The sequence below is a fragment of the Oncorhynchus nerka genome, linkage group LG20 (genome assembly GCF_034236695.1).
Source record: "Oncorhynchus nerka isolate Pitt River linkage group LG20, Oner_Uvic_2.0, whole genome shotgun sequence".
Classification (NCBI taxonomy): Eukaryota; Metazoa; Chordata; class Actinopteri; order Salmoniformes; family Salmonidae; genus Oncorhynchus; species Oncorhynchus nerka.
The window spans coordinates 35,358,051-35,381,742 of NC_088415.1; the positions used below are offsets into that span (position 1 = coordinate 35,358,051).

At 42.6% G+C, this 23,692-nt stretch overlaps 2 protein-coding genes, 1 long non-coding RNA gene and 1 pseudogene across 4 annotated transcripts; 2 read left to right on the forward strand and 2 right to left on the reverse strand.

The window, feature by feature from the left end:
• The first annotated feature begins 4,179 nt into the window (after nt 1–4,179).
• Nucleotides 4,180–6,778, forward strand: LOC115102361 (probable G-protein coupled receptor 173). The gene has a single exon (XM_029622252.2). It carries the CDS (start codon nt 4,400–4,402, stop codon nt 5,600–5,602), a length of 1,203 nt encoding a protein of 400 aa, XP_029478112.1. The 5' UTR covers nt 4,180–4,399; the 3' UTR covers nt 5,603–6,778.
• A 3,050-nt stretch (nt 6,779–9,828) lies between these two features.
• On the reverse strand, nt 9,829–12,545 carry LOC115101901 (histone-lysine N-methyltransferase SUV39H1-like; annotated as a pseudogene).
• A 793-nt stretch (nt 12,546–13,338) lies between these two features.
• Nucleotides 13,339–20,083, reverse strand: LOC115102362 (WD repeat-containing protein 13-like). 2 transcript variants are annotated; one of them, XM_029622254.1, is made up of 11 exons: nt 19,993–20,030; nt 19,440–19,550; nt 17,145–17,233; nt 16,532–16,763; nt 16,154–16,263; nt 15,863–15,993; nt 15,253–15,560; nt 14,963–15,143; nt 14,671–14,812; nt 14,341–14,459; nt 13,339–14,084 (listed from the first exon to the last, which is right to left on the reverse strand). In XM_029622254.1, exons 3-11 carry the CDS (start codon nt 17,183–17,185, stop codon nt 13,900–13,902), a joined length of 1,449 nt encoding a protein of 482 aa, XP_029478114.1. In that variant the 5' UTR covers nt 17,186–17,233; nt 19,440–19,550; nt 19,993–20,030; the 3' UTR covers nt 13,339–13,899. The 2 variants fall into 2 exon arrangements, with proteins under 2 accessions (XP_029478114.1, XP_029478113.1); XM_029622253.2 differs by lacking the exon at nt 19,440–19,550 and having other exon boundaries at nt 19,993–20,083.
• Nucleotides 20,084–22,110: 2,027 nt separating this feature from the next.
• On the forward strand, nt 22,111–23,513 carry LOC115101660 (uncharacterized). The gene is made up of 4 exons (XR_003859336.2): nt 22,111–22,210; nt 22,609–22,640; nt 22,741–22,810; nt 23,030–23,513. It is a non-coding gene; the product is annotated as an uncharacterized LOC115101660 (long non-coding RNA).
• The last annotated feature ends 179 nt before the right edge of the window (nt 23,514–23,692 follow it).

The window sequence follows — 23,692 nt, forward strand, 5'->3', positions numbered from 1 at the left end:
CAACTATTGAATCCCTCAAGATACTGTTCTTAATTATATAACAACCTATTTTTGCCTAAGAGTTGCTGAAAAAAAGTTTTTTTGGCCATGCTACAGATGTCTATATCCTCCGATAATACTAGTAAAGGCCCACTGCACTACATTTGTGAAGATTTTTTTTTTTCTTCCAAAAATAAGAAATATTTTTGTTAATGTATATATATATATATATTTTTTTTTTGCTGCAGTACCCTCAGTACCCCTACTTCCTGCTGCTATGCCCCCTCTGCAAAATAGCAATTCATTTAACAGCTGAAAAATACAAAAAACAGGACAGATCTTCCCCCCAGCGAATGTTGTGGTTAACTTCACAGAGAGCTACACACTCTTTAGATAATGCTTGTTAACTTACAATATTTTTGTGCACCTATAAAGGATCTCATTTTTATGACATTTTAATTGTCCTAAAGCAACTCTTATTCATGTGTTTTATAATTACTGTTGGGCCAAATTACATAGGTATTATTCAGTACGGATTAATTTTATCATCATGTCACACTTTATATAATTTACTACTTTTTAGCTACTTTGCAACTACTTAGCATGTTAGCTAACCCTAACCTTAACCCTTTTAGATAACCATAACCTTAACCATTTTAGCTAACCCTCCCCTAAACCTAACCTTAACCCTTTAACTTAACTCATAACCTAACCCTAACCCCTTGACTAGCTCACATTAGCCAGCTAGCTAACGTTAGCATTAGCCATCTAGATAACATTAGCAACAACAAATTGGAATTCGTAACATATATTTAGCAAATTTGTAACATATTGTGCATATTGAAAATTCGTAACATATATTACAAATTGCAATCCGTAACATACCGTAAAACTTAAATTACATTTGTCCATTTTAATAGCTAGGCAACTGCACACATTTCAACAAATAAAAAACAGTTTCAAATAAATGGCAGGTCTAAATTAATTGTTCAAGGTTTAATGTTTGATTTGTTACATTAAATAATTCAGTAATGACTCAAAAAAATGATGACAATCATCTGTTTTTATTGTCAGTAGGAAACTGCTAGCCATTGGCTGCTAAAAGCTGAGAACTGCTAGCTAACTGGCAAGCCCAACAACAGTCAACAACTTCGGGACCGCCTGGCTCAAACAGAAGCTTGTCTCTAATAAGCACCTGTTGTGTTCAGTGATTTAAGCAAATGAATGCCAAGGCTATTAATATAAGTTTCACGGTATTGTACAAATTGCAATACTTAACATATCATACGAATTGTAATCACAAATGAATACATACCATACAAAATGTAACATATCGTACTAAATGGTGTGTCTCTATTTTAAGTACAGAATAGAGACCAGGTTGTTTAAGGTCACAGTGCATTGCCATTCCGACTTCATGACATTTGGCCTTTTACATATAGAGGGAATTCCTGGTACATGCAAATGTGGCTTCTTGGCAAATAAAGATGATTCTGATTCTGATAGGTGATTCAAATCAAATTAAAATCAAAATATATTGGTCACATTCGCCGAATACAACAGGTGTTGACTTTACCGTGAAATGCTTACTTACGAGCCCATTCCCAACAATGCACAGTTAAAAGTAAGAAAGATATTTGCTAAATATAAAGGAAATAGTAACACAATAAAATAACAATAACGAGGCTATGTAAAAGGAGCAAGGGTACGGAGTGGAATAAAACTGATGAACCCCGCGAACAGGCGAACGGCATCCACGAAGGCAGACGCAGCCATTTAATTGGGATTACTTTAAAATCATTCATTTAAACATCCAAACGTTTTTATTTTTATTTTGTCGACTAGACATGCGATATGAATATACATTTTTGTCATTTTCAATAGCCTATGACAAATCAAATGCGCTCCCATCGTCCGCCAGGCAGACACATGCAATGTGGACCTTCACCGGACAACAACACAGACTGGCTGCAAATTACTGGGTAAATAAATGCACAGCGTTTGCTTCTACATCGTGAAAATAGAGATTCATCGAGGTTATTTTGAAGACTGTGGATATGCGTCAAGGGGCGTCAAGACGTTAGTCGAGGGAAACTCGATATTTCAATTTATGTTTATGTGTATGAAAATGTAAGATTTGGATCTGACGATGTAGAGGAAGATTGTATTGCAGGCTATAGAGGTTAGCCTACGTGCTGTTACTGTTACCTCACCTAAATGGTCTTTAGACTATATTTACCTCGGACCTGACGCAACAATAGCCTACCCGATGATAGTGCAAATGACATGAAATTGTGGAAACGAAAATTTGACACATCCTTTGGTCTGTGTCTGTGTGAAACTTAAGCTTAAGAGGCCCAGTAAACGTTATGCTACCTGTGGCCCAACCCAATTGTGTAATCGCTCAGAGAGGACAGACATAGCCTATCTTGAGTGTGGTGGTTTCAATATTGACTGGAGAATGTGTTCATACAATGTCAGTGACGCTTCTATGAAGGAGGATTCCCGCATCTTTACATATCCTAGCAGTGTTGGGGAGTAGTGAACTAAAGCCTACATGTAATTCAACTAGTTTAACTACATTTTGCAGTAACTTGGTGGTAGTTGAACTAAATAAAAATATTGGTAGTGTTTCAGTGGTATTCTTTGGCCATGTAGCGGTGCAGCTAACTACTGGAACTACACACTACATTTTTTGCAATAAAAACAAGAAAATATGGGTGAAGTAGGCAATAATTTACTTTCTTTTTCAGCATTAGACCTGCCTACTTCTCACTTAAAACATAGTTTTAAGGCTAAATCACACATCCTGTTAACATCTGACTCCAGAGTGATCTGTCTTGCAATTCGTAGTCTATGACATTTCAGATTTAGACATAATTTTTTGTAGTTTGGCTGTCATGAACATGAACTTTATTTAGTTATATTATTTTTCATTACGGTAGCTTTCGTGTAGCTTAATTTCTTAATTTTCTTCCGGTGTGAAACATTGTAGCTTCTCCAAAACTGTATCCCAGAAATCGAAGGTAAGTTTTTTCTGTATATGAAGCAAATAATCCAAATGTGACATTACGATGCACCTTATATCTCTTTCCCATGCTGGACGTTCACAGGGCATTACTTAAAACATGTCAAGAGTCAATCCAGTGATGAAATGTGTGTTCATGCAGAAATATGTTTCTTATCAAAGCTAGTCATTAGTAGCCAATGCCTGTGATTAAGATGACATGCATCTACACAGTCTTAATTGTGACGAGAGCAGTATTGCAATAATCTTCAATGTATTTAGTGCCTCCATGCAGGCCCAGCCCCAAGAACAGGTGCGTTGTTATCATGAGTTTCCTGGGCATGGCGCTGTACAGGACAGTGGTGCTGAAATCTGCGATCAATCCTTTGTTTTAGTTCGCGCTGATGTGGCGCTGTCCATTGTGCTGAATATTTCCTCGCTGGGCACAACAATGAATTTCCGCGTACATTTCTTTATAGTACCTGCTCCTTCTACAATTAAGTTGAAACATGCTTGAGTCAGGGTATTATAATGTGTAGAAAATTCTCTGCATGCTATGTAGACATTTCCTTGTTATATTATTATTATGTTAAGGCCTCCACTGGGAGGTCTGTGTATTCAAATATTAGGGAATCATTTATATTCCTTGAAGTCAACAGGTGAATCCCTCACTCTCAGACACGCTCAGAAACCCGCATCTGCCTCCCAACTCCTTTGTTCAGCTATAATGATAACTTAATTTCCATTTACAGTGTCCTTTTAATCACACTTTCTTTTGGCACAAACACTATTTTCACATTTAGAATGTGAATTAGTTGGAAGCTAATGCTGTCTGTCTTATTTGATCTGCTTGGTTGTGCTCTGCTCTGCTCCATCCCCTATACACCCCCATGCATGCACTCAAACACCCACACTTGCACAAAGTATGTGAGCTGTTGTATCTTAGCAACGGGCAAGGTAATTACTGAGCGAGCCAAGGAGCTGGCATGCTGGAGAACTGCTGATCTGATCCCAGCCATAGAAAGACAGTAAGGCGGAGATATCTTCACTGTTGCCCAACACACGCTTCTGAGAAGCCATGTTTTTATTTTCTTTGTTGTTTTTATGCATCTGAATCGGTCTGAAAAACATATAAGACGGCCTGTTATGCAGATCAAATGGATAATTGTGCCCTCCTGGAGTCTTATTTTGTCTGTCTGTTTCGTTGTTCACAGGTGCTGAATGTAATGGAGAAAGGACAAATGAGTCTGTTATGTAGAAAGGATCCTCAGAGCTCCCTGTAAGTGGGACAGAGACATCCACCAGGACGGACGAGAGGAGGGCTGCCTGAGGCGGAAGAGTGGCGTCGGTCAGAGAGAGAGAAGGGGTAGAATCACCCTAGCACCCCGCCTCTAGAATCCCAGAGCTGGAGGCATGTCTAACCAGACCCAGATCTTTGGCATTGATGGACCAGGCAGCCTGCTGGCAGTGTTGGCTTCACAGAGGGCCAGCAGCATCAGCACCAGCAGCAGTGAAGGAATCTCGGCTGCAGCTGTTTCCGCCTACATCAAGCTGGTGTTCCTGGGCCTGATCCTCTGTGTTAGCCTGGTGGGCAACCTGCTGGTGTCTCTGCTGGTCCTCCGAGACCGGGCCCTCCACAAGGCCCCCTACTTCTTCCTGCTGGACCTGTGCCTGGCTGATGTTGTCCGCTCTGCCGCCTGCTTCCCCTTCGTCCTGGTGTCTGTCCACAACAGCTCCGTATGGACCTACAGCACCTTCAGCTGCAAGGTGGTGGCTTTCCTGGCTGTGCTCTTCTGTTTTCACGCTGCCTTCATGCTGTTCTGTGTGGCTGTGACTCGCTACCTGGCCATTGCCCATCACCGTTTTTATACCAAGCGCATGACAGTCTGGACCTGCGCTGCCATCATCTGCATGGTGTGGACTCTGGCCATCGCCATGGCATCGCCACCCGTCTTTGACGTGGGGACGTACAAGTTCATTCAAGATGAGGACCAGTGCATTTTCGAGCACCGCTACCTTAAGACCAATGACACTCTGGGCTTCATGCTCATGCTGGCCGTCGTGGTCCTGGCCACTCACGGTTTCTACGCCAAACTCCTGCTGTTTGAATACAAGCACCGCAAGATGAAGCCTGTCCAGCTAGTGCCGGCCATCAGCCAGAACTGGACCTTTCATGGACCAGGAGCCACGGGCCAGGCAGCAGCCAACTGGATCGCAGGCTTCGGCCGGGGCCCAATGCCCCCCACCCTGCTTGGGATCAGGCAGACTTTGCACAACCAGCAGCACCGGCGTCTGATGGGCATGGAGGAGGTGAGGACGGAAAGGAGGCTGGGCAGGATGTTTTACATCATCACCCTGTTGTTCTTGGTGCTCTGGGCTCCCTACATAATGGCCTGCTTCTGGAGGGTGTTTGTCAAGTCCTGCTCCATCCCACACAGGTACCTCTCCATCACAGTGTGGATGAGCTTCGCCCAGGCAGGGGTCAACCCTATCATCTGCCTCCTACTCAATGAGGACTTGAGGAAAGTGCTGAGGGCCCACCTGCCCACCTACAGCAGGACTAGACAACACCAACAGCTGCACCGCCATGAGCTGTTGGTGTTCACCATCACATGATGCACTACTGCAGGGGTGTCAAACATACGGCCCATTGGGGGGGTCCAATCCAATTTCAATGTACAATGTATTTTTAGAAAAACATTTTTTTGAGTGGAAACAAACTCAATATACTTTAAAATGACTAAAACCATATCGAAACTGTGTAGAAATGATAATGGACCTACATTCATAAGGTTTCTTGACTGGGTCCAGTTATCACCGAAATGAAAGCTAGACAGCATCGGGGAAAAAAATAAAAAATATGGATAGACTATTTTAACGCAGAGGAAATATAAACAATTTTCACTTCGGCCCTCTGTACCTCGTTGAAGACCGAATGCGGCCCCTGGGGCAAAATTAGTTTGACACCCCTGCTCTACTGCATCGAGTGATGGTGGTGGGATCGGTGTGTTTTGTTTGTATTATACTGAAATGGCTATCTGACTTTTTTTGTTGTTGTAAAGATAATGTTTATCAGATGCTACTATTTTTGCAAATGAATTATGACTTTGTTTCATATGTAATGTACATATCGTGTGTACATGCAGTATGAGAAGCAGGTTTGTAGTAATACTTGGTCATTAACATTATCCACAGATTCTCATTTATATGGCTGAAAATGTCAAAACTATTAACAGTGATTTCCTCTAGTTCAATGGAGGGGGTTGCAACGGTCACCAAAAAAAGCAAAGCGTAGGTTATCATCAGCTGCATATGGATAATGCATCTAGATTGGAAAGAATCTCATGTGAATTGGAATAGGACCCATATCATTTTTTGTATTTTCTTTAACCATCAGGGAACCACCAATATAACCTGGGCACAAGTTTGTGCCTTCTATATTCCAAATTATCATACAAATCTAATGACATTCACTAACTTAAACAAGAGTAATGTTTGGAATTCAGTGCCAATAATTTGACTTAAATACGTCGGAACATTCCCTTGTTCAAAGACAACACTTTCTCAAGGTAGAGAGCAACAAAGTAGCATGCTTTCCAACATTTTTTAAATGGTTCCCAGACTGAAGTTTGCAAATGTTTGACATTGAAAAACCAACTGAGAAGTGAAATGGGGTTTAAAAATATTAGAGGGGTATGGCTTTGTTTTCTAAGATATCCTATTGTACAGTATTTAAAGGGATTGTTTTTTCCCCCCAACTCACCAATAAAGTCTACTTTTGATGCATTTTGATCTGGCTGATGACGTCAGTTGCTATGGGATCCATATTCTTAGCAATTTGAGAAACGCAAACACAAATTGAGCTCAACATGCAGTTGGTATAATACAATATTCATTTTATTTTGCCAGTTGTACATTCATAAGAAAAGGCATGTTTTATTTACAGAAAAATTTGGACCAAGATGACCTAGTAATGCTCAATATACAGTGTAGCTTTGGCCACTGAATGACATCCTGTAGGGAAAGTCTGGGGCAGTATGTACAAAGTATCTCAGAGTAGAAGTGCTGATCTAAGATCAGGTCCCCCCTCCCTCCATGTAATCTTATTAATTGTGATCTAAAAGGCAAAACTGATCCTAAATCAGCACTCCTACTCTGAGACGCGTGATACATATGGATTACGGCCCCTGGTCAAATGACATAAGATCTCACACTGGGAAGAGGTCCTACAATTTTGTCAGTCTGACTTAAACAACCCAGCGCCACCTCTATGAGGGGACAGTAGATCCATCCAACAATGAATGTGAGGCTTCACACATGACTGACAGTTCTACAACTGTGTAATTCATGGTTTTAAGCAGCCTATTGAATTGCAGTCACAAGAAAGCTCTTTAAAATGTCTCTGTCAACGGTAGGGCTGGGAATTGCCAGGGACCTCACGATATGATATACTTAGATGCCAATACGATATTGAGATTCTCACGATTCTATATGTATTGCGATTTGATGTGATTTTATTGCAAAACGAGTTTTGATCAGTCATGGAAATAAAAGTGCTGAAAACATTTTAGCTCCCTATCTAAAAAGAAGATGGGAGAACAAGCTATGATGGGAAACTGCTGGCATTTTGGTACAGGTACAGCCAACTAGGGCAAAAAATATTGCAATATTATCAAAACGATATGATTTATATCGGCAAAAATAATATCCCAATATGGAACTATCGATCCACCCCCATCACTAATCAACGGCTCCTAATCCAAAAAGTCATGGAAGAGCCTGCATTTTCATACATATTAAAACACACACCTTTCAACTTTCAACACATGCCAGTTTAGTACAGACAAATTGTACAGCAAACAATTACATCAAATGAAAAGTTTACAGTTGCTTGTGAAAGTATTCACCCCCTTGACATTTTTCCTATTTGGTTGCCTTACAACCTGGAAATAAAATAGATTTTTTGGGGGGGTTTGTATCATTTGATTTACACAACATGCCTACCACTTTGAAGATGCTAAATATTTTTTTTGTGTGAAACAAACAAGAAATAGAACTAAAAAAAACAGACAGATAACAGAATAGTGGATAACTATTCACCCCCCCAAAGTCAATGCTTTGTAGAACCACCTTTTGCAGCAATTACAGCTGCAAGTCTCTTGGGGTTTGTCTCTATAAGCTTGGCACATCAAGCCACTGGGATTTTTGCCCATTCTTCAAGCCAAACTGCTCCAGTTCTTTCAAGTTGGATGGGTTCCGCTGGTGTACAGCAATCTTTAAGTCATACCACAGATTCTCAATTGGATTGAGGTCTGGGCTTTGACTATTCCAAGATATTTAAAAGTTTCCCCTTTAAACCACTTAAGTGTTGCTTTAGCAATATGCTTAGTGTCATTGTCCTGCTGGAAGGTGAACTTCTTTCCCAGTCTCAAATCTTTGGAAGACTGAAACGGGTTTCCCTCAAGAATTTCCCTGTATTTAGCGCCATCCATTATTCCTTCTATTTCACTTCACCAATTTAGACTATTTTGTGTCTGTCCATTACATGAAATAAAAATAGAAATCCGTTTAAATTACAGGTTGTAATGCAACAAAATAGGGAAAACACCAAGGGGGGTGAATACTTTTGCAAGGCGCTGTACACTCATGGGAGACAGTGTTTATGTTATTTAAATATGGCACACAATTTGATTCTAGTGTTGTATATTAAAACCAAATAACTCTTAAGAAAAACTGCAAACAGGTTACAAACAAATTCAACTTAATGTCCCAACCTGGATGAATAGTGTTTGATGAAATAGGGTTGAATATTAAAACACACCAAATATTTACATTGTCCATTTAAAATGCCAGAAATAAAGTTTAATTGTCATGATGGCACTACTGGAACAAAATCAAGTTTATTATTAGTCTTTGTCGCGCCCCTAAAACAAGTACCCCCTGCAATTGTCCTTCTCACACTTGCACTCCATGCGCACACGCTTTTTAGGTGATCCAGACATGTGGGCCTTTTTAGGTGATCCAGACATGTGGGCCTTTTTAGGTGATCCAGACATGTGGGCCTTTTTAGGTGATCCAGACATGTGGGCCTTTTTAGGTGATCCAGACATGTGGGTCTTTTTAGGTGATCCAGACATGTGGGCCTTTTTAGGTGATCCAGACATGTGGGCCTTTTTAGGTGATCCAGACATGTGGGCCTTTTTAGGTGATCCAGACATGTGGGCCTTTTTAGGTGATCCAGACATGTGGGCCTTTTTAGGTGATCCAGACATGTGGGTCTTTTTAGGTGATCCAGACATGTGGGTCTTTTTAGGTGATCCAGACATGTGGGCCTTTTTAGGTGATCCAGACATGTGGGCCTTTTTAGGTGATCCAGACATGTGGGTCTTTTTAGGTGATCCAGACATGTGGGCCTTTTTAGGTGATCCAGACATGTGGGCCTTTTTAGGTGATCCAGACATGTGGGCCTTTTTAAGTGATCCAGACATGTGGGCCTTTTTAGGTGATCCAGACATGTGGGCCTTTTTAGGTGATCCAGACATGTGGGCCTTTTTAGGTGATCCAGACATGTGGGCCTTTTAGGTGATCCAGACATGTGGGCCTTTTTAGGTGATCCAGACATGTGGGCCTTTTAGGTGATCCAGACATGTGGGCCTTTTTAAGTGATCCAGACATGTGGGCCTTTTAGGTGATCCAGACATGTGGGCCTTTTTAGGTGATCCAGACATGTGGGCCTTTTTAGGTGATCCAGACATGTGGGCCTTTTTAGGTGATCCAGACATGTGGGTCTTTTTAGGTGATCCAGACATGTGGGCCTTTTTAGGTGATCGAGACATGTGGGCCTTTTTAAGTGATCCAGACATGTGGGCCTTTTTAGGTGATCCAGACATGTGGGCCTTTTTAGGTGATCCAGACATGTGGGCCTTTTTAGGTGATCCAGACATGTGGGTCTTTTTCGGTGATCCAGACATGTGGGCCTTTTTAGGTGACCAGACATGTGGGCCTTTTTCGGTGATCCAGACATGTGGCCCTTTTTAGGTGATTCAGTCATACTGAAATTGGAGTCCATCTTAGTTCTCTCCACATCTATTGGATCAACCTCCCCTCTCCCCAATTTCGATCTTGTCTTATCGCTGCAACTCCCCAATGGGCTCGGGAGAGGCGAAGGTGGAGTCAGGCGTCCTCCGAAACATGCCTAACCTCACTCCTTAACACCCGCCAGCTTAACCCGGAAGCCAGCCGCACCAATGTGTCGGAGGAAACACCGTTCAACTAGCGACCGGGGTCAGCCTGCAGGCGCCCGGCCCGCCACAAGGAGTCACTAGAGCGTGATGAGACAAGTAAGCCACCCGGCCAAACCCCTCCCTGACCTGGACGACGCTGGGCTAATTGTGCACTGCCCTATGGGACTCCCGGCCATGGACGGTTGTGGCACAGCCCGGGAATAAACCCGGGTCTGTAGTAACGCCTCTAACACTGCGATGCAGTGCCTTAGACTGTTGCGCCACTCGGGAAGCCCAAAGCAACCCGTTTAAAGATATCACATATCTACAACCTAAATGTATTCTGAATCTTACATTAACCTTATCACCAGCTCTATTCAGACATATTCATTAATGTGAGAGAGGTTTCCGTAGCGAGCAGCGTCAACAGTGTACTCATCCTCAACATAGTCCAGGTCAAATAGGTACGTTGCTCCCTGTCTGTCATAGACCTGACCCCGCCTCTCTGCCTCCTCTGTAGTGATGATCTAGATGGAACACAACACAGCCAATCACAACAGAGAACAACCATGCAGTGTAATACAGCCAGGATACACACAGTGCTGCATGAGATAATGAAAACCACTAGTAGTATGTTGTTTGATTGTCAACTGTGACAGCTGCCAGTGATATTATAAACAGTGCACCAAATAATCTCCATAATCCAAGTTGTTTTTCTTACCTCTCCGACATACTCCATGATGAAGGAATGCCTTTTGATATGCTCAGAGGTGCGTACACCCCACCCACGCCCGTTGTCTGTTTTGAAAATGCAGAGGGTATGCTGGATCCCTTTCTATACCACTCTGTTGGGACAGTCTGGTTGCACTCATAGATGGGCTCCCCAGGCTTAACCTTCACCTGCCCATACTCGTCGTAGGAAAAGCCATGGCCCGATACCCCTGGGCAGCAACCGCCCACAGGGTTCTCCAAACAGCTGGTGCACTCGCACTCCACTGCCACCGAAATGCCCTCACCCACTTAGGAGAGAAAATCTTTGATTTCATTCTACATATTTATATTTGTACTGTATTGCTACATACTAGACTGAGTGATAAAGAGGGTAGCATCCCTACAGTTGAAACATGTCATGGATACAAAGTCCTTGCACACCTTGTATCCGTTGATGTAGGTAAAGTTCTTTGGAGGGCCCTCCAGGTCCACACGGTTGAGGACCAGGATGCGTTTGGTGAGGCCCCCGACACTGTTGATCTGGGCCTCCCACCTCTGCAGGGTCTGCCTATGCCTGGCTCTGTGCTCCAGGTAAGAGGAGAGCTCTGGTTCAAACCGGTCAGGGACCACAGTCTTTTTCTGTCTCTGCAGCTCCAGGAAGACATCGTCCCAGAACTGACGTAGGAGCTCCACACACCGCAGGTTTTTTCTCAGCTCCCAGGTGTTCATGTGATCTGGGTAACCCTTCCATTTAACCAGGTAGAACTCCCTCTCCTAGGAAACAAAAACAGCCACTGACAAGGAGTCAGACTGAACTCTGGTGCCCCTATGACAAAGTAGATATCTCCTAAAATCACTTTATTTGGCCAACGGAAATGTGACTTCTATTTATCCCAACCCCTCTGGAAGACACATAAACATATACGGGCCTGGGAGGTTGGAACAGGGAAGCAGTTCTCGCTCAATTATAGATGGATGCTTTCAGTGGCAGTCAGACATTACCAGCACTGTAAATTACATCAATTAAAGCTGGATCAATATAATCTCCAACTACCAAAATCAAACCATAGCCTAGCTAGCAGTGGTGTAAAGTATATAACTAAAAATACTTTAAAGTACTATTTATGTCGTTTTTTGAGGTAAATGTACTTTACTCTATTTATATTTTTGACAACTTTTACTCTACTACATTCCCAAAGAAAATAATATACTTTTTACTCCATACATTTTCCCTGATACCCAAAAGTACTTGTTACATTTTGAATGATTAGCAGGTCAGGAAAATTTTCAAATTCACACACGTATCAAGAGAAAATCCCTGGTCATCCCTACTGCCTCTGATCTGGCAGACTCACTAAACACAAATGGTTTGTTTGTAAATTATGTCTGAGTGTTGGGAGTGTGCTCCTTGGCTATCTGTGTGTAATATATATATATATATATATATATATATATAAGCAATCCAATATAACAAATTTGAAATAATATATAATTTTACTTTTAATACTTAAGTATATTTGAGCAATTATATTTACTTTTGATACTTAAATATATTTCAAACCAAATACTTGTTGACTTTCCCAAGTAGTATTTTACTAGGTTACTTTCACTTTTACTTGAGTCATTATCTATTAAGGTATCTTTACTTTTACTCAAGTCTGACAATTGGGTACTTTTTCCATCACTGATAGTTAGAATTTGTTCTCAACTTTGGTACTCCCGTTGGATTGGCTCTCTTCCTTCCAGGAACAAGTGTCCTCTTGTAAATCACACAGATACTACACTTCGAAGTCGTGCGCTTGTCTCTTGTTGACCCCCAGATCCAATCACACAATCCCTTCTTGACGACAGTGTCTCCAACTGGCTCATAATCATTTTTACATGCAACTTGGCACTCTGTAGTTACACAAAAAGCAACACGTGGCTCGCTCCGATCAGGAACTATCATTACAAGTCCATTTAGTTACGTTTTCAATCTGTATGTGCATAGCTAGGTTGCTAACTATTTAAATGCGATGGTAGTTATATTCATTACTGTTTAAAGAAAATCAAACAAGGTCCAGCTAACAAGCTAGCTAGGCTAATTTCAAATATATCATAAACTGTGTTGCATCACCATTTTCTAATCAATTTAATGAAATGTATTTAAAAATGCGTGCTTATCACAGCACAGTTGTTGCAGACGAAAAGTATACCAAATCCAACTTTTTATTTAGAATTTGGGAGCTTATCTTTACTTCATCGCCAAAATCCAAGGAGCTCTCGCTAGCCAATGGTTGGGTGGATCCGATTTTAGATTGAAAGCCCAAATGACCAATAGACTTCTACTGTAGCTCAAGCGTGGAAAACAAAAACATTTTACACATGGCTACATTGTAATAAACACTAGCAATTCAACAAAACAAGCAACTCTCTGTGTGATGTACAGTGGTTATTTTATTCTGTATGTGCATATCATAAATATATTATAGTAATTTGCAACCAGCAAGACTTCAATGACAAACACAGGCTAATGCAAATACAAAACGCTCACAAAATGTTTTGAGGTCTCATCATTTTGATCAGTCTTTATTGATGCAGTAGTTATTCTGAATTGTCAATACTGATTTCTAGGATGGGTTATTGACACATCAGAGTCAAACAATAAACATGGGAAATGCTTGAAGGCAAATGCAGAACTTATTAGGAATAAATAAGGCTGTAAATTAGAATATTTCCTTATTCTGCTTCATTACTGCTCTATACTAAGGTGTCCTAATCTTGACTCGTGCAAAGCCTCTCAGGTCCTTCAGTGAGAAGCAGTGCTCTCTTTTCTACGTTGAAAACCTACAAACTCCACTAAAACCTAGACAACACACATATTCCTTGACGACCTCATTGCACATTGTCAGTGTTCATTTAATTTTGTACTGTGTTTAACATTCTAGAAGTAAAGTTACATTGGCTTATGGTTGGACAGTAGAGGATGTGATTGGTTGATCACTTCTGCTCCCGCCTCCAGATGATGACCATGCCTGTGGAATCAGCAGAGGCCAGTAAACTCTCGTCACAGTTGAAGCTGACGTCCAGCACTGGGCCACCGTGACCCTGCAGCTTGTTGACTATGGCCTTAGTGTTGCGCTCCACATCGAAGAAGTAGACACAGGCGTCCTCACTGCCAGTCACTGTAATAAAAGGTAGGAGAAAAGGGGGAGGAAAAAGAGAAACAAAGAGGGACAAGTGAGAGAGAATACTGGTGTGAACGGTCCTATGCTATAACTATGTTATAACTGAATGTTATGATCTATGAATGTTTTCATCTTTGGCTTCAGTGAACTGATGTACTGACAACCAGTACACAATTGATGTCCCCAAGTGTGGCGCACTTTTGTCTCCAATATCTATACCAGAGAGTAAAGGCAGTGTGAGTGAGGCTCATACCAACACAGGCACCCTGTCTGAACGACATGAGAGGGCAGAAGATGCTGTGGAGGGGCTGGGAGCCGTGCTCGATGGGGAAGCTCGTCTTCAGCTGCAGAGTACCTTCATTATCCACCACCCTGTAAAGATGAGAGGGTCACAGAACCAGTCAAACTCTGCATGCAGTGCACAGAGTGGATCACGCCTTCCTTGTTTATGCGATAGCATACAAGTACGTATCACTGATATTACATACACGTTCCAGTGCAAAATGCAGCAGTTAATGAAACTACAACAGTTACATAGTGTTTGTATTATAACTAATGGAGCCTCTCTCTGTGTGTGTGAGACCTGTAGAGTAGCAGTTTGTTGACACAGGCATTGATAAGCAGGGATGGGTCTCGGGCCTCTCTGCTGATCCAGGAGCGGGCAGAGATGCTGCAGATGGAACTGCCCTCACTCACCACCAGCCGCTTGGCTTTGGTCAGCTTCCCTGTGGGTTGAAATTCAGAGTTGTTAGACACACACAACACTTTCCTATGCTTGTGGCCTAGTACTTTGGGTTTTTGTTAAAGCGCTTTATAAATAAAATGAATTCATACAAATTATTCATAAAAAGCAGGGAGGTTTTTCCTCAGTCTACCTGTGGCCATGTCAAACAGGAAGGAGAATATGCTGCCCCTGTCATCCCCGGCCCACAGGATCCTCCCAGGGGCATCAAAGGACATAGACAGCACCCGTCCTGTCAGCTTACTAGAACCTCCCTTCACCTTCTTCCCTGTGGAGATGTTTACCACCTGCAGGAGGTGCTTACTGTTCCCCACCTGGAGAACAGAGCAGAGGTCATGGGGAGCATTGGTAAAGGTCGTAAGGAAGGAAGCGTAAGGAAGAGAGTTTGACCATTGTAGAGGCAACGCTTTTACTATGACTCACCACTGTGAGGTTGTTGTTCATGGGCTGGAAGGTGCAGCAGAGCAGTTCGCTGGCTTCTGGGTCTCTGACCTCACGGATACACCTCCCGTCCTCCGTGTTCCAAATACGCAGCGTCCCATCCTTTGACGTCGACACGATGACGTCGTTGCTAAGGGACCAAGCGAAGTCGGTGACGGGACCTGCGTGACCCTTCAGGATCACCTTCACACTGGGCGGGGACGAGAACAGGGTCATGATGGACAGGGTGCTGTCCAATGAGCAGCAGGCTAGGAGGTGCTTGTCATCGTTAGCAAACTGCAGCCGTGGAACTAGAGGAGAAGAAGGAACCCAACAAAACACAAGACACAGAAATATGTTGGTACTTGCATTGAGCGGCAGGGTCGCCTAGTGGTTAGAGCGTTGGACTAGTAACCGGAAGGTTGCAAGTTCAAACCCCTGAGCTGACAAGGTACAAATCTGTCGTTCTGCCCCTGAACAGGCAGTTAACCCACTATTCCTAGGCAGTCATTGTAAATAAGAATTTGTTCTTAACTGACTTGCCTAGTTAAATAAAAGGTAAAAAAGAAAAGAAATGGATATCTTTCCGTTACATACTGCCATTTCCACTCACCTGCAGCATCCACGTGTTGGTCAAATATGTGGTGCATGCCAGCAAAAGCATAGTTCTCGCTCAGAGTGGTGTCCCCTGCCATGGCACGGCTAGCCTCTGCTACAGAGGTTGGCACCAAGGCACCCGAGGGCCTGTAGGCACAAACAAACCAACATTTCCAATCAGGAAGAATAATTTATTACACATTTGACCATCACTCAATGAAATGCTGTGCTTATAAACATGAAACAGTATTTCAAAAGAAAAGAGACTAAAGGATGAATGGGGTCAGTAAGGAGTGGCTGGGGTTACCGCTCATCGTAGACTGCCCTGTTCATCTGGGCCTGTAACTGGTAGGAGCCTCTGCTCACCGATCGGCGGTGACCACGAGCCCCCTGAGCACGGGGGTCCTCCTCAAAGTCCTGTCAAGAAAGAGGGTGGGAGAAAGAGCAAGCAGACCTAATGGAGTGAGTGCAAGTGCATGCAGTGAGAGACTTACAGGCCATATAAAAACAATCATCTTCTCGACCTGCCTACATCACCAAACTGCCTACGTTTGTCTTTCTCCCTCCATCTCAATTTACCTTGTCGGCATCTCATCTCAGTCTAATCTTGACTGTTCAAGCTGCTTATTGACAGTATTCTCTTTCTGTCTGTCTCGCGCTCACTCTGCCCTTGTCTCAGTCTAACCTCCATGCGGTCCAGTGTGGTGCGGGAGCTGCGCACACTGCTGGCCCTGAAGCTGCTCTGCTCAGACAGGGGTCCGTAGCGCAGGCCCAGCAGCTGGCTGCGCAGCCTCACATAACGCCTGCGCAGCCCCGGCTCAAAGCCACACTTGGCGTTCTCCCTGAGCAGCTGGCTGCGCCGGCGGATGTATTGCGTGCGGAACTGTGGGAACGTAGGTGTGCGGTAAGCATTGTATCTGTGAAGGGACCACGGAAAGGGGTAGTGAGAGAGAGAGAGACAGACAACAGTTATTAGCAACAGTAGGATCTTGGAATGGTAATTTCTCACTTTGTACCTTTTGATAATTTTGCTTGAACTGAGGACTGATGTATAAGTATTAGGTTTACTATTCACTAATACAAACATGCTGACAGCAGTTTTACTACAATCAAGGCCCTTGGCTAGCCTGGTTTAACCAGACTAACGACTGCGCTCACCATTGTTTCAGCAGCGGTCAGTCTAGTTTAACCAGGCTATCCCTAGACAGCAATCCATGCAAGATTTGTATCAGAAGACTTGTTTGTATCAGTACTCTGAGGTCATGTCGTGCCACCAATTCTTTATATTAGAGACCTACCTTGCGTCCACTGCCAACACCTGCTGCCAAACTGCAGCCATTCCACAAACATTCAAGATAGAGAGGATGCCAGGGCAGATATCAGATCCCTATCAATACAAACATCACAGCTAATTAGAGAATGGTAGGGGAGTAAGCTACATGAAGGCTAATTCAATTTAGCCTCCAGAGTGTGTGGTACAGAACACTGCCAGCTACAGCGGCATTGATCCCGGGATCTAGCTGCAGCGGCATTGATCCCGGGATCTAGCTGCAGCGGCATTAATCACGGGATCTAGCTACAGCGGCATTAATCACGGGATGTAGCTACAGCGGCATTGATCACGGGATCTAGCTACAGCGGCATTAATCACGGGATCTAGCTACAGCGGCATTAATCACGGGATGTAGCTACAGTGGCATTAATCACGGGATCTAGCTACAGCGGCATTAATCACGGGATCTAGCTACAGCGGCATTAATCACGGGATGTAGCTACAGCGGCATTGATCACGGGATCTAGCTACAGCGGCATTAATCACGGGATGTAGCTACAGCGGCATTAAATCACGGGATCTAGCTACAGCGGCATTAATCACGGGATGTAGCTACAGCGGCATTGATCACGGGATCTAGCTACAGAGGCAAAGAAAGCCAGCATTGGGCACAGTGTAATGTCATTTGTGTTCCAGATGGTAGCTACTCTGTCATAACAGGACAGGTAGAAACAGACACGATCCAGCGATTGACTTCTTGACATTAAAGGGTTGCCCTATTATAATGACAGCTACATTGCTAGTCACAGAATATCAATGACAAAAGACAGAAACGGGGCCGAAATGTTTTATGCAGATGCCACAAAACTAACTTGCTAACCGACCCAGTTAGTCTATGACTGCTCACGAACGTCGGCTTCAAAGTGCTTATACTATGTGAAAACAGCTATGCTAGCCCTTGATCATGACTCAGATCCATTACATATACAAAAGTATGTGAACACCCCTTCAAATTAGTGGATTCGGCCATTTCAGACACACCCATTGCTGACAGGTGTATAAAATCGAGCACACAGCCTTGCAATCTCCATAGACAAACATTGGAAGTAGAATGGCCTTACTGAAGATGTCAGTGACTTTCAACGTGGCACCGCCATAGGGTGCCACCTTTCCAACAAGTCAGTTCATCAAATTTCTTCCCTGGCTAGAGATGCCCTGGTCAGTTGTAAGTGCTGTTATTGTGAAGTGGAAACGTCTCGGAGCAACAACGGATCAGCCGCGAAGTGGTAGGCCACACAAACTAACAGAACGGGAACACCGAGTTCTGAAGCATGTAAAAATGTCTGCCCTCTGTTGCAACACACTACGGAGTTCCAAACTGCCTCTGGAAGCAACGTCAGCACAAGAACTGTTCATCGGGAGCTTCATGAAATGGGTTTCCATGGCCGAGCAGCTGCACAAAAGCCTAAGATCACCATGTGCAATGCCAAGCGGTGGCTGGAGTGGTGTAAAGCTCGCTGCCATTGGACTCTGGAGCATTGGAAACGCAGTCGCTGGAGTGATGAAATCACTCTTTACTATCTGACAGTCCATAAGACAAGTCTGGACTCGATGGATGCTAGGAGAACACGCCAATGCATAGTGCCAACTGTAAAGTCAGGGTTTGGGCTAGGCCCCTTAGTTGCAGAGAAGGGACATCTTAACAGTACAGCATACAATTACATTCTAGATCTAGACGATTCTGTGCTTCCAACTTTGTGGCAACAGTTTAGGGAAGGCCCTTTCCTGTTTCAGCATGATAATGCCCCAATTCACAAAGTGAGGTCCATACAGAAATGGTTTGTAGAGATTGGTGTGGAAGAACTTGACTGGCCTGCACAGAACCCTGACCTCAAACACCTTTGGGATGAATTGGAACGCTGACTGTGAGCCAGGTATATCGCCAAACATCAGTGCCTCACTAATGCTCTTGTGGCTGAATGGAAGCAAGTCCCCGCAGCAATATTCAAACATATAGTGGAAAGCCTTCCCAGAAGAGTGGAGGCTGTTATAGCAGAAAAGGGGTGACCAACTCCATATTAATGCCCATGATTTTGGAATTAGATAATCGACGAGCAGGTGTCCACACTTTTGGCCATGTAGTGTAAGTCATTGAAGAAGGAGTCTTCTGTAGGGGGAAGTTTTTTAAGACTAGAGCCACAACGATTGGTCTGAACATTAACATGCATTGCTTGCCTTAAGTTTTTGAAGCATAAGGACCTTATCTTTCATATCAGCAAGAAATTATTTAAAAAAAACAAAAGGTTAAATTGATACACACCTTTATAGGGTTAGGGTTCCCACATGGTCATATTTCCATATTTGAGTGCTTGTAAAGATGAAAGACAGAGTGGACTACCTGTGCTAATTAGTTATCTAGGTCTCAGAACACCTGCGTGTAAAGGGAAGACAGACACCACAAATGTGTTGTCACTGAAAAAGACCGTCACTGCGTTAAAACACTGTACAGGAAGTGTGTCTTTTGCATTTCTGAAATTATTTTGATGTGATATGAAAGTAGAGGGTTATGTTTCTAGAACCGTACCGCAATTGAGAATCAATTCACGTTTAGATAATGAATTTGGTTGTTTTTGCTTCCAAAGCCAATTTGCCCTTTAAAAAGAACACGTACGTTAATGTTCGGCTCCTTTAGTCAAATATTGGGCTAGCTACAGTTGCTTGCTAGCCATGTCTGATCAATAACTGGACGCCCCTGTCCTCAAATGCCACTTAGCAGACTGATTTTGTTTATTTCTTCAAAAGCAATTTAAACTACATCCTTTTCCATAAAAAATTACGGTCAACATATAAAGAAAACATCACAGATGGCTCACCTTCCTTCCTTAGCGTTTCGCTGTCAGTGTCAAATTGTGGCACCATTGATCCTGCCCACGTGCGCAGCTGCGCTGACTTGTAAAACATGTGGCTGACGCAGCATTGTTTAAACGCAATCGATATGATTTATAAATCAAATAATACGTCTGTACGCCAAAATGTTTGTACGCAGAGTTCGTACAGTCTTTAATAAACCAGGAAACCATGGTAATTAGGGCATTTCACAAAGAAATGCCTTAAGCGTTTTGTGTTTTTTTGTTGTTATTCCAAGTTTTGCTTAGCGCTGTTGTTTATTTTCCAATACCCAACATATTCAACATGTATTATATAGTAATGGTTTTATATCAATTACACCTACTCTAGTTGAAAAAAGCTTTCCCAGTTTTCCTGGTTCCACTTCTGTATTTCATCACTAGGTGGAGACCTTGACCGCAACACACCACACCCTGAGTACCAGCATGTATGGTCTCTCATTAGCACCACTATCTGAAGAGAGTTTTCTCCCTAATTGTCTTCCCCATGCCCTAAATGAACTTCAGAAGAAAAACAATATTGGGGATAGCTTAGTGAGATCTGACCTGCCCACTCAGACACTCTACACCAGTGGAGGCTGCTGAGGGGAGGACGGCTCATAATAACGTCTGGAATGGAGCAAATTGAATGACATCAAACATGTGGAAACCATGGAAACCATGTGTTTAATGTATTTGATACCATTCCAACAATTCTGCTCCACCCATTACCACGAGCCCGTCCTCACAAATCAAGGTGCGACCAACCTCCTGTGCTTGACACCCATTCCAAATGGGAATTACAAATGTGGCTCATGTGCACAGTGCAATAGCACAATAAAAACATCCTTCTTCTGACACCCACATACAGGTAAAAAAACAACAACTCCCTGTTAGGGGTATCATCTCATGCAAGACAAAGTGAGTAATCTATCTCATAACCTGTTCATGTGGAAAAGCCTATGTGGGACAAACAAAAAGACAATTAAACAACACATAGCTGAACACCGCAGCTCAATCAGATGTAAGAACACAAACTATTCCGTAGCAGCTCACTTTGTTGAAGCTAGCCATCTCCTCCCTCAAATACACAGGTATTGAGTATGTTACTCTACCAAGGAGAGGAGGTAACATCGAGATCCTACTACTACAGAGGGAGGCCTACTGGATAAAAAACCCCATTGAACTCTAGTGGTCTGAATATCGACTTTGATCTCAGGCCCTTCTTATGAACAATTCTCCTTTTTTAATCAATAAGTCTGATACATGAATATATTCTTTCTACAGTTTATCAGTTTACACCCAATGTTCCCCCTTTTGATGATGTTTATTATGCATTATGGTTGAACCAAAATATTACATGGAACCAAACATTTTAATGAAATTGGAAACAATTAAATGTATGTAGATGCTAATATGATGTCAAATATCTAATTATCTTGCCATATGATAATAATAGCCTAGTGTACTCAACATGCTGTAAACGATTGTCTTTTAAGTTTCCCTCAATTAATTCTCATCAACTTAATAATTATGGCACAACCCTCACTATTGACATTGGTGGCACTAATTGCACTGTTTGTCTATATAATCTGGTTCAAGCATTCATGACATTACACTGAAGAAGGCAGTGATGCCGAAACATTGGTGGTTTACCCAATAAATGACTGGGAGTTTATATATAGAATGTGGACTCTCTTTATTTATTTTGATAGCTTACAGTTTATTCACCGTTAGTCAGCACCTCTACACAAAGTCATTTATCTGGTTGCTTTTTATTCGACTTCAGCACTTTTCATAACAATCTAAAAGTGCTTCAAAAGCAGAAACATAAATAATACACGTACATACTATTATCTCTATGTAGGCCAGTATGCCTAAAATAATAGCCTAGGACAAAACTATTTGTTGTTGAATTTGAGGACAATGGCACAGCTCATCGTTCATACAATGGTGGGATTATGAGTTTGGGTCGCGCGCTCAGACGTTTCGCCTGAGCTCAGCAAAGGCCCGCAGGACAGTGTGCCTCTCGAGCGGCTGACGGGGCTCTTTGCATTTTCCCTGCGCTCTTTCCCGAAGGGGCCCCGGTGAAGGGAGCATTCAGGTGCTGGAGCCATAAATGAGCGATTTGGACGCCACATAAGCACTGAGTTTTTCTAAATAACACACAGACTTTGGACCACAGCCAAAATGCCCGGAACAAAAGGTATTTCTAAAGTAGTTTTTATGCTTTCATGTAGCCTATATATTTGTATTAGGCTATAGCATATTATTATTATTTTATAGAAAATAAATGATTATATATAAAGGCTTTTCTCAAGGCAGTGTGTAATGTAGTGAATTTAGGCCAATGCTATATTTGTGTTTTATTCTATTCAAGCTAAATGATGAATTTGGGACTATCCATCTAGATAAATTGAACTAGATAAAAGAAGATACAAATTGGTAAATTCCCTAAGTCTCCCCTACAGTCATCAATTGACTTGATTATATGAACGTTATTGCAAAATTGAAAAGAAAATGCACCCTCTTCTTACCTGGATCATCATGAAGGGGACAGTTACTCTAAAGACTAATATATCAACATTCTTTCATCATTTGCAGGTAACAAATCTGACAAGAAATCAGCTACCAAGGTAAGAACAAGAAACCAGTACACAGTCCTCATTCATTGTAAGTTAAACATTCAAGTTTGAGTTTCTCTAAATGTAATTTCCCCCCATTTAATCTCCACAGCAACCTCAGAGTCCTAAGGAGCAACCGAAGAAAGCTGATCAGAAAGGAGATGATAACAAAAAGCAAGGAGGTAAGCATTAGATCTAGGACCGAGGGTAGGAGGATCATGGTCTTTTTAACAGCCTCATGTACAAAGTTTCATTTTCTATGTTTAAATGAACTCAATCCAGTCCTTGCTCTCAAAATGATTGGAGAGAGCTGGACCAAATGAATTACAGTTGGCTATCACTACCCATTGTTATGTGAGAAGCATGGCCCCTGTCTATTTCTGTGTTCTGTCCCCTCGCAGGACAGCCGAAGGGAGAGAAGCAATAATTTCCAGGCATTTGTGAAGATGGCTCTGGAGACTCTGCTGGGATCCTGCCGTCGCAAACATGGGGGTCCTTGGGGCAGGCAAGGCTGAAAAGCAGCCTCCCATCCTCTCCCCATCTCCCTTGGAACTGCATACAGGCCCCGTCTTGATACACAACTGTGCCCACTTGCTCTCACAAGGGCAGAAAGTGACCTTGCTTTCCATCCATCAGTGACCCACTGTGTGTGACCTTTCTTCCCAGCCTGTTTCCCCTCGCTCATTGTTTGCTCTGGATTGTAGAACTCTTAGAAATGGACGGACACAAGGTCAAACCCAGCCAATGTTTCCAGAGTGTCCCCAGAAACTGAAACCTTGACCATTCCCAATCTTTCCCTCTTCCCAACCAAAATTCCTTATTTTGATCAAATGTCCAAACCATTCTTGTAAATAAGCAAATAAATCATTTTTTCCTAAAACAGTTCAGCAGTTTCTTGTTGTTACATGTTCACACAATATTTTCGAATGCCATGTAAGAACAGGTCTGCTTGGCAGAAATGGTTTACTTTAAGCTAGAATCCTTAGTTGCTAAATCCATTTTTGGACTTATAAATGAATGATATATACTGTACCCATTGATTCTTGAAGAATATAACTTATAAA

Excerpts from the sequence above, each read along its gene's own strand:
- LOC115102362 (XM_029622253.2), bottom strand. The coding sequence starts at position 17,185 with ATGGCTGCAGTTTGGCAGCAGGTGTTGGCAGTGGACGCAAG. Across the intron at positions 16,264-16,531 it reads CCACACTGGACCGCATGGAG|GACTTTGAGGAGGACCCCCG; the intron begins GTTAGACTGAGA and ends CTTTCTTGACAG. Across the intron at positions 14,813-14,962 it reads CCTGTTTGACATGGCCACAG|GGAAGCTGACCAAAGCCAAG; the intron begins GTAGACTGAGGA and ends TTCAACCCACAG.
- LOC115102361 (XM_029622252.2), top strand. The coding sequence starts at position 4,400 with ATGTCTAACCAGACCCAGATCTTTGGCATTGATGGACCAGGCAGCCTG.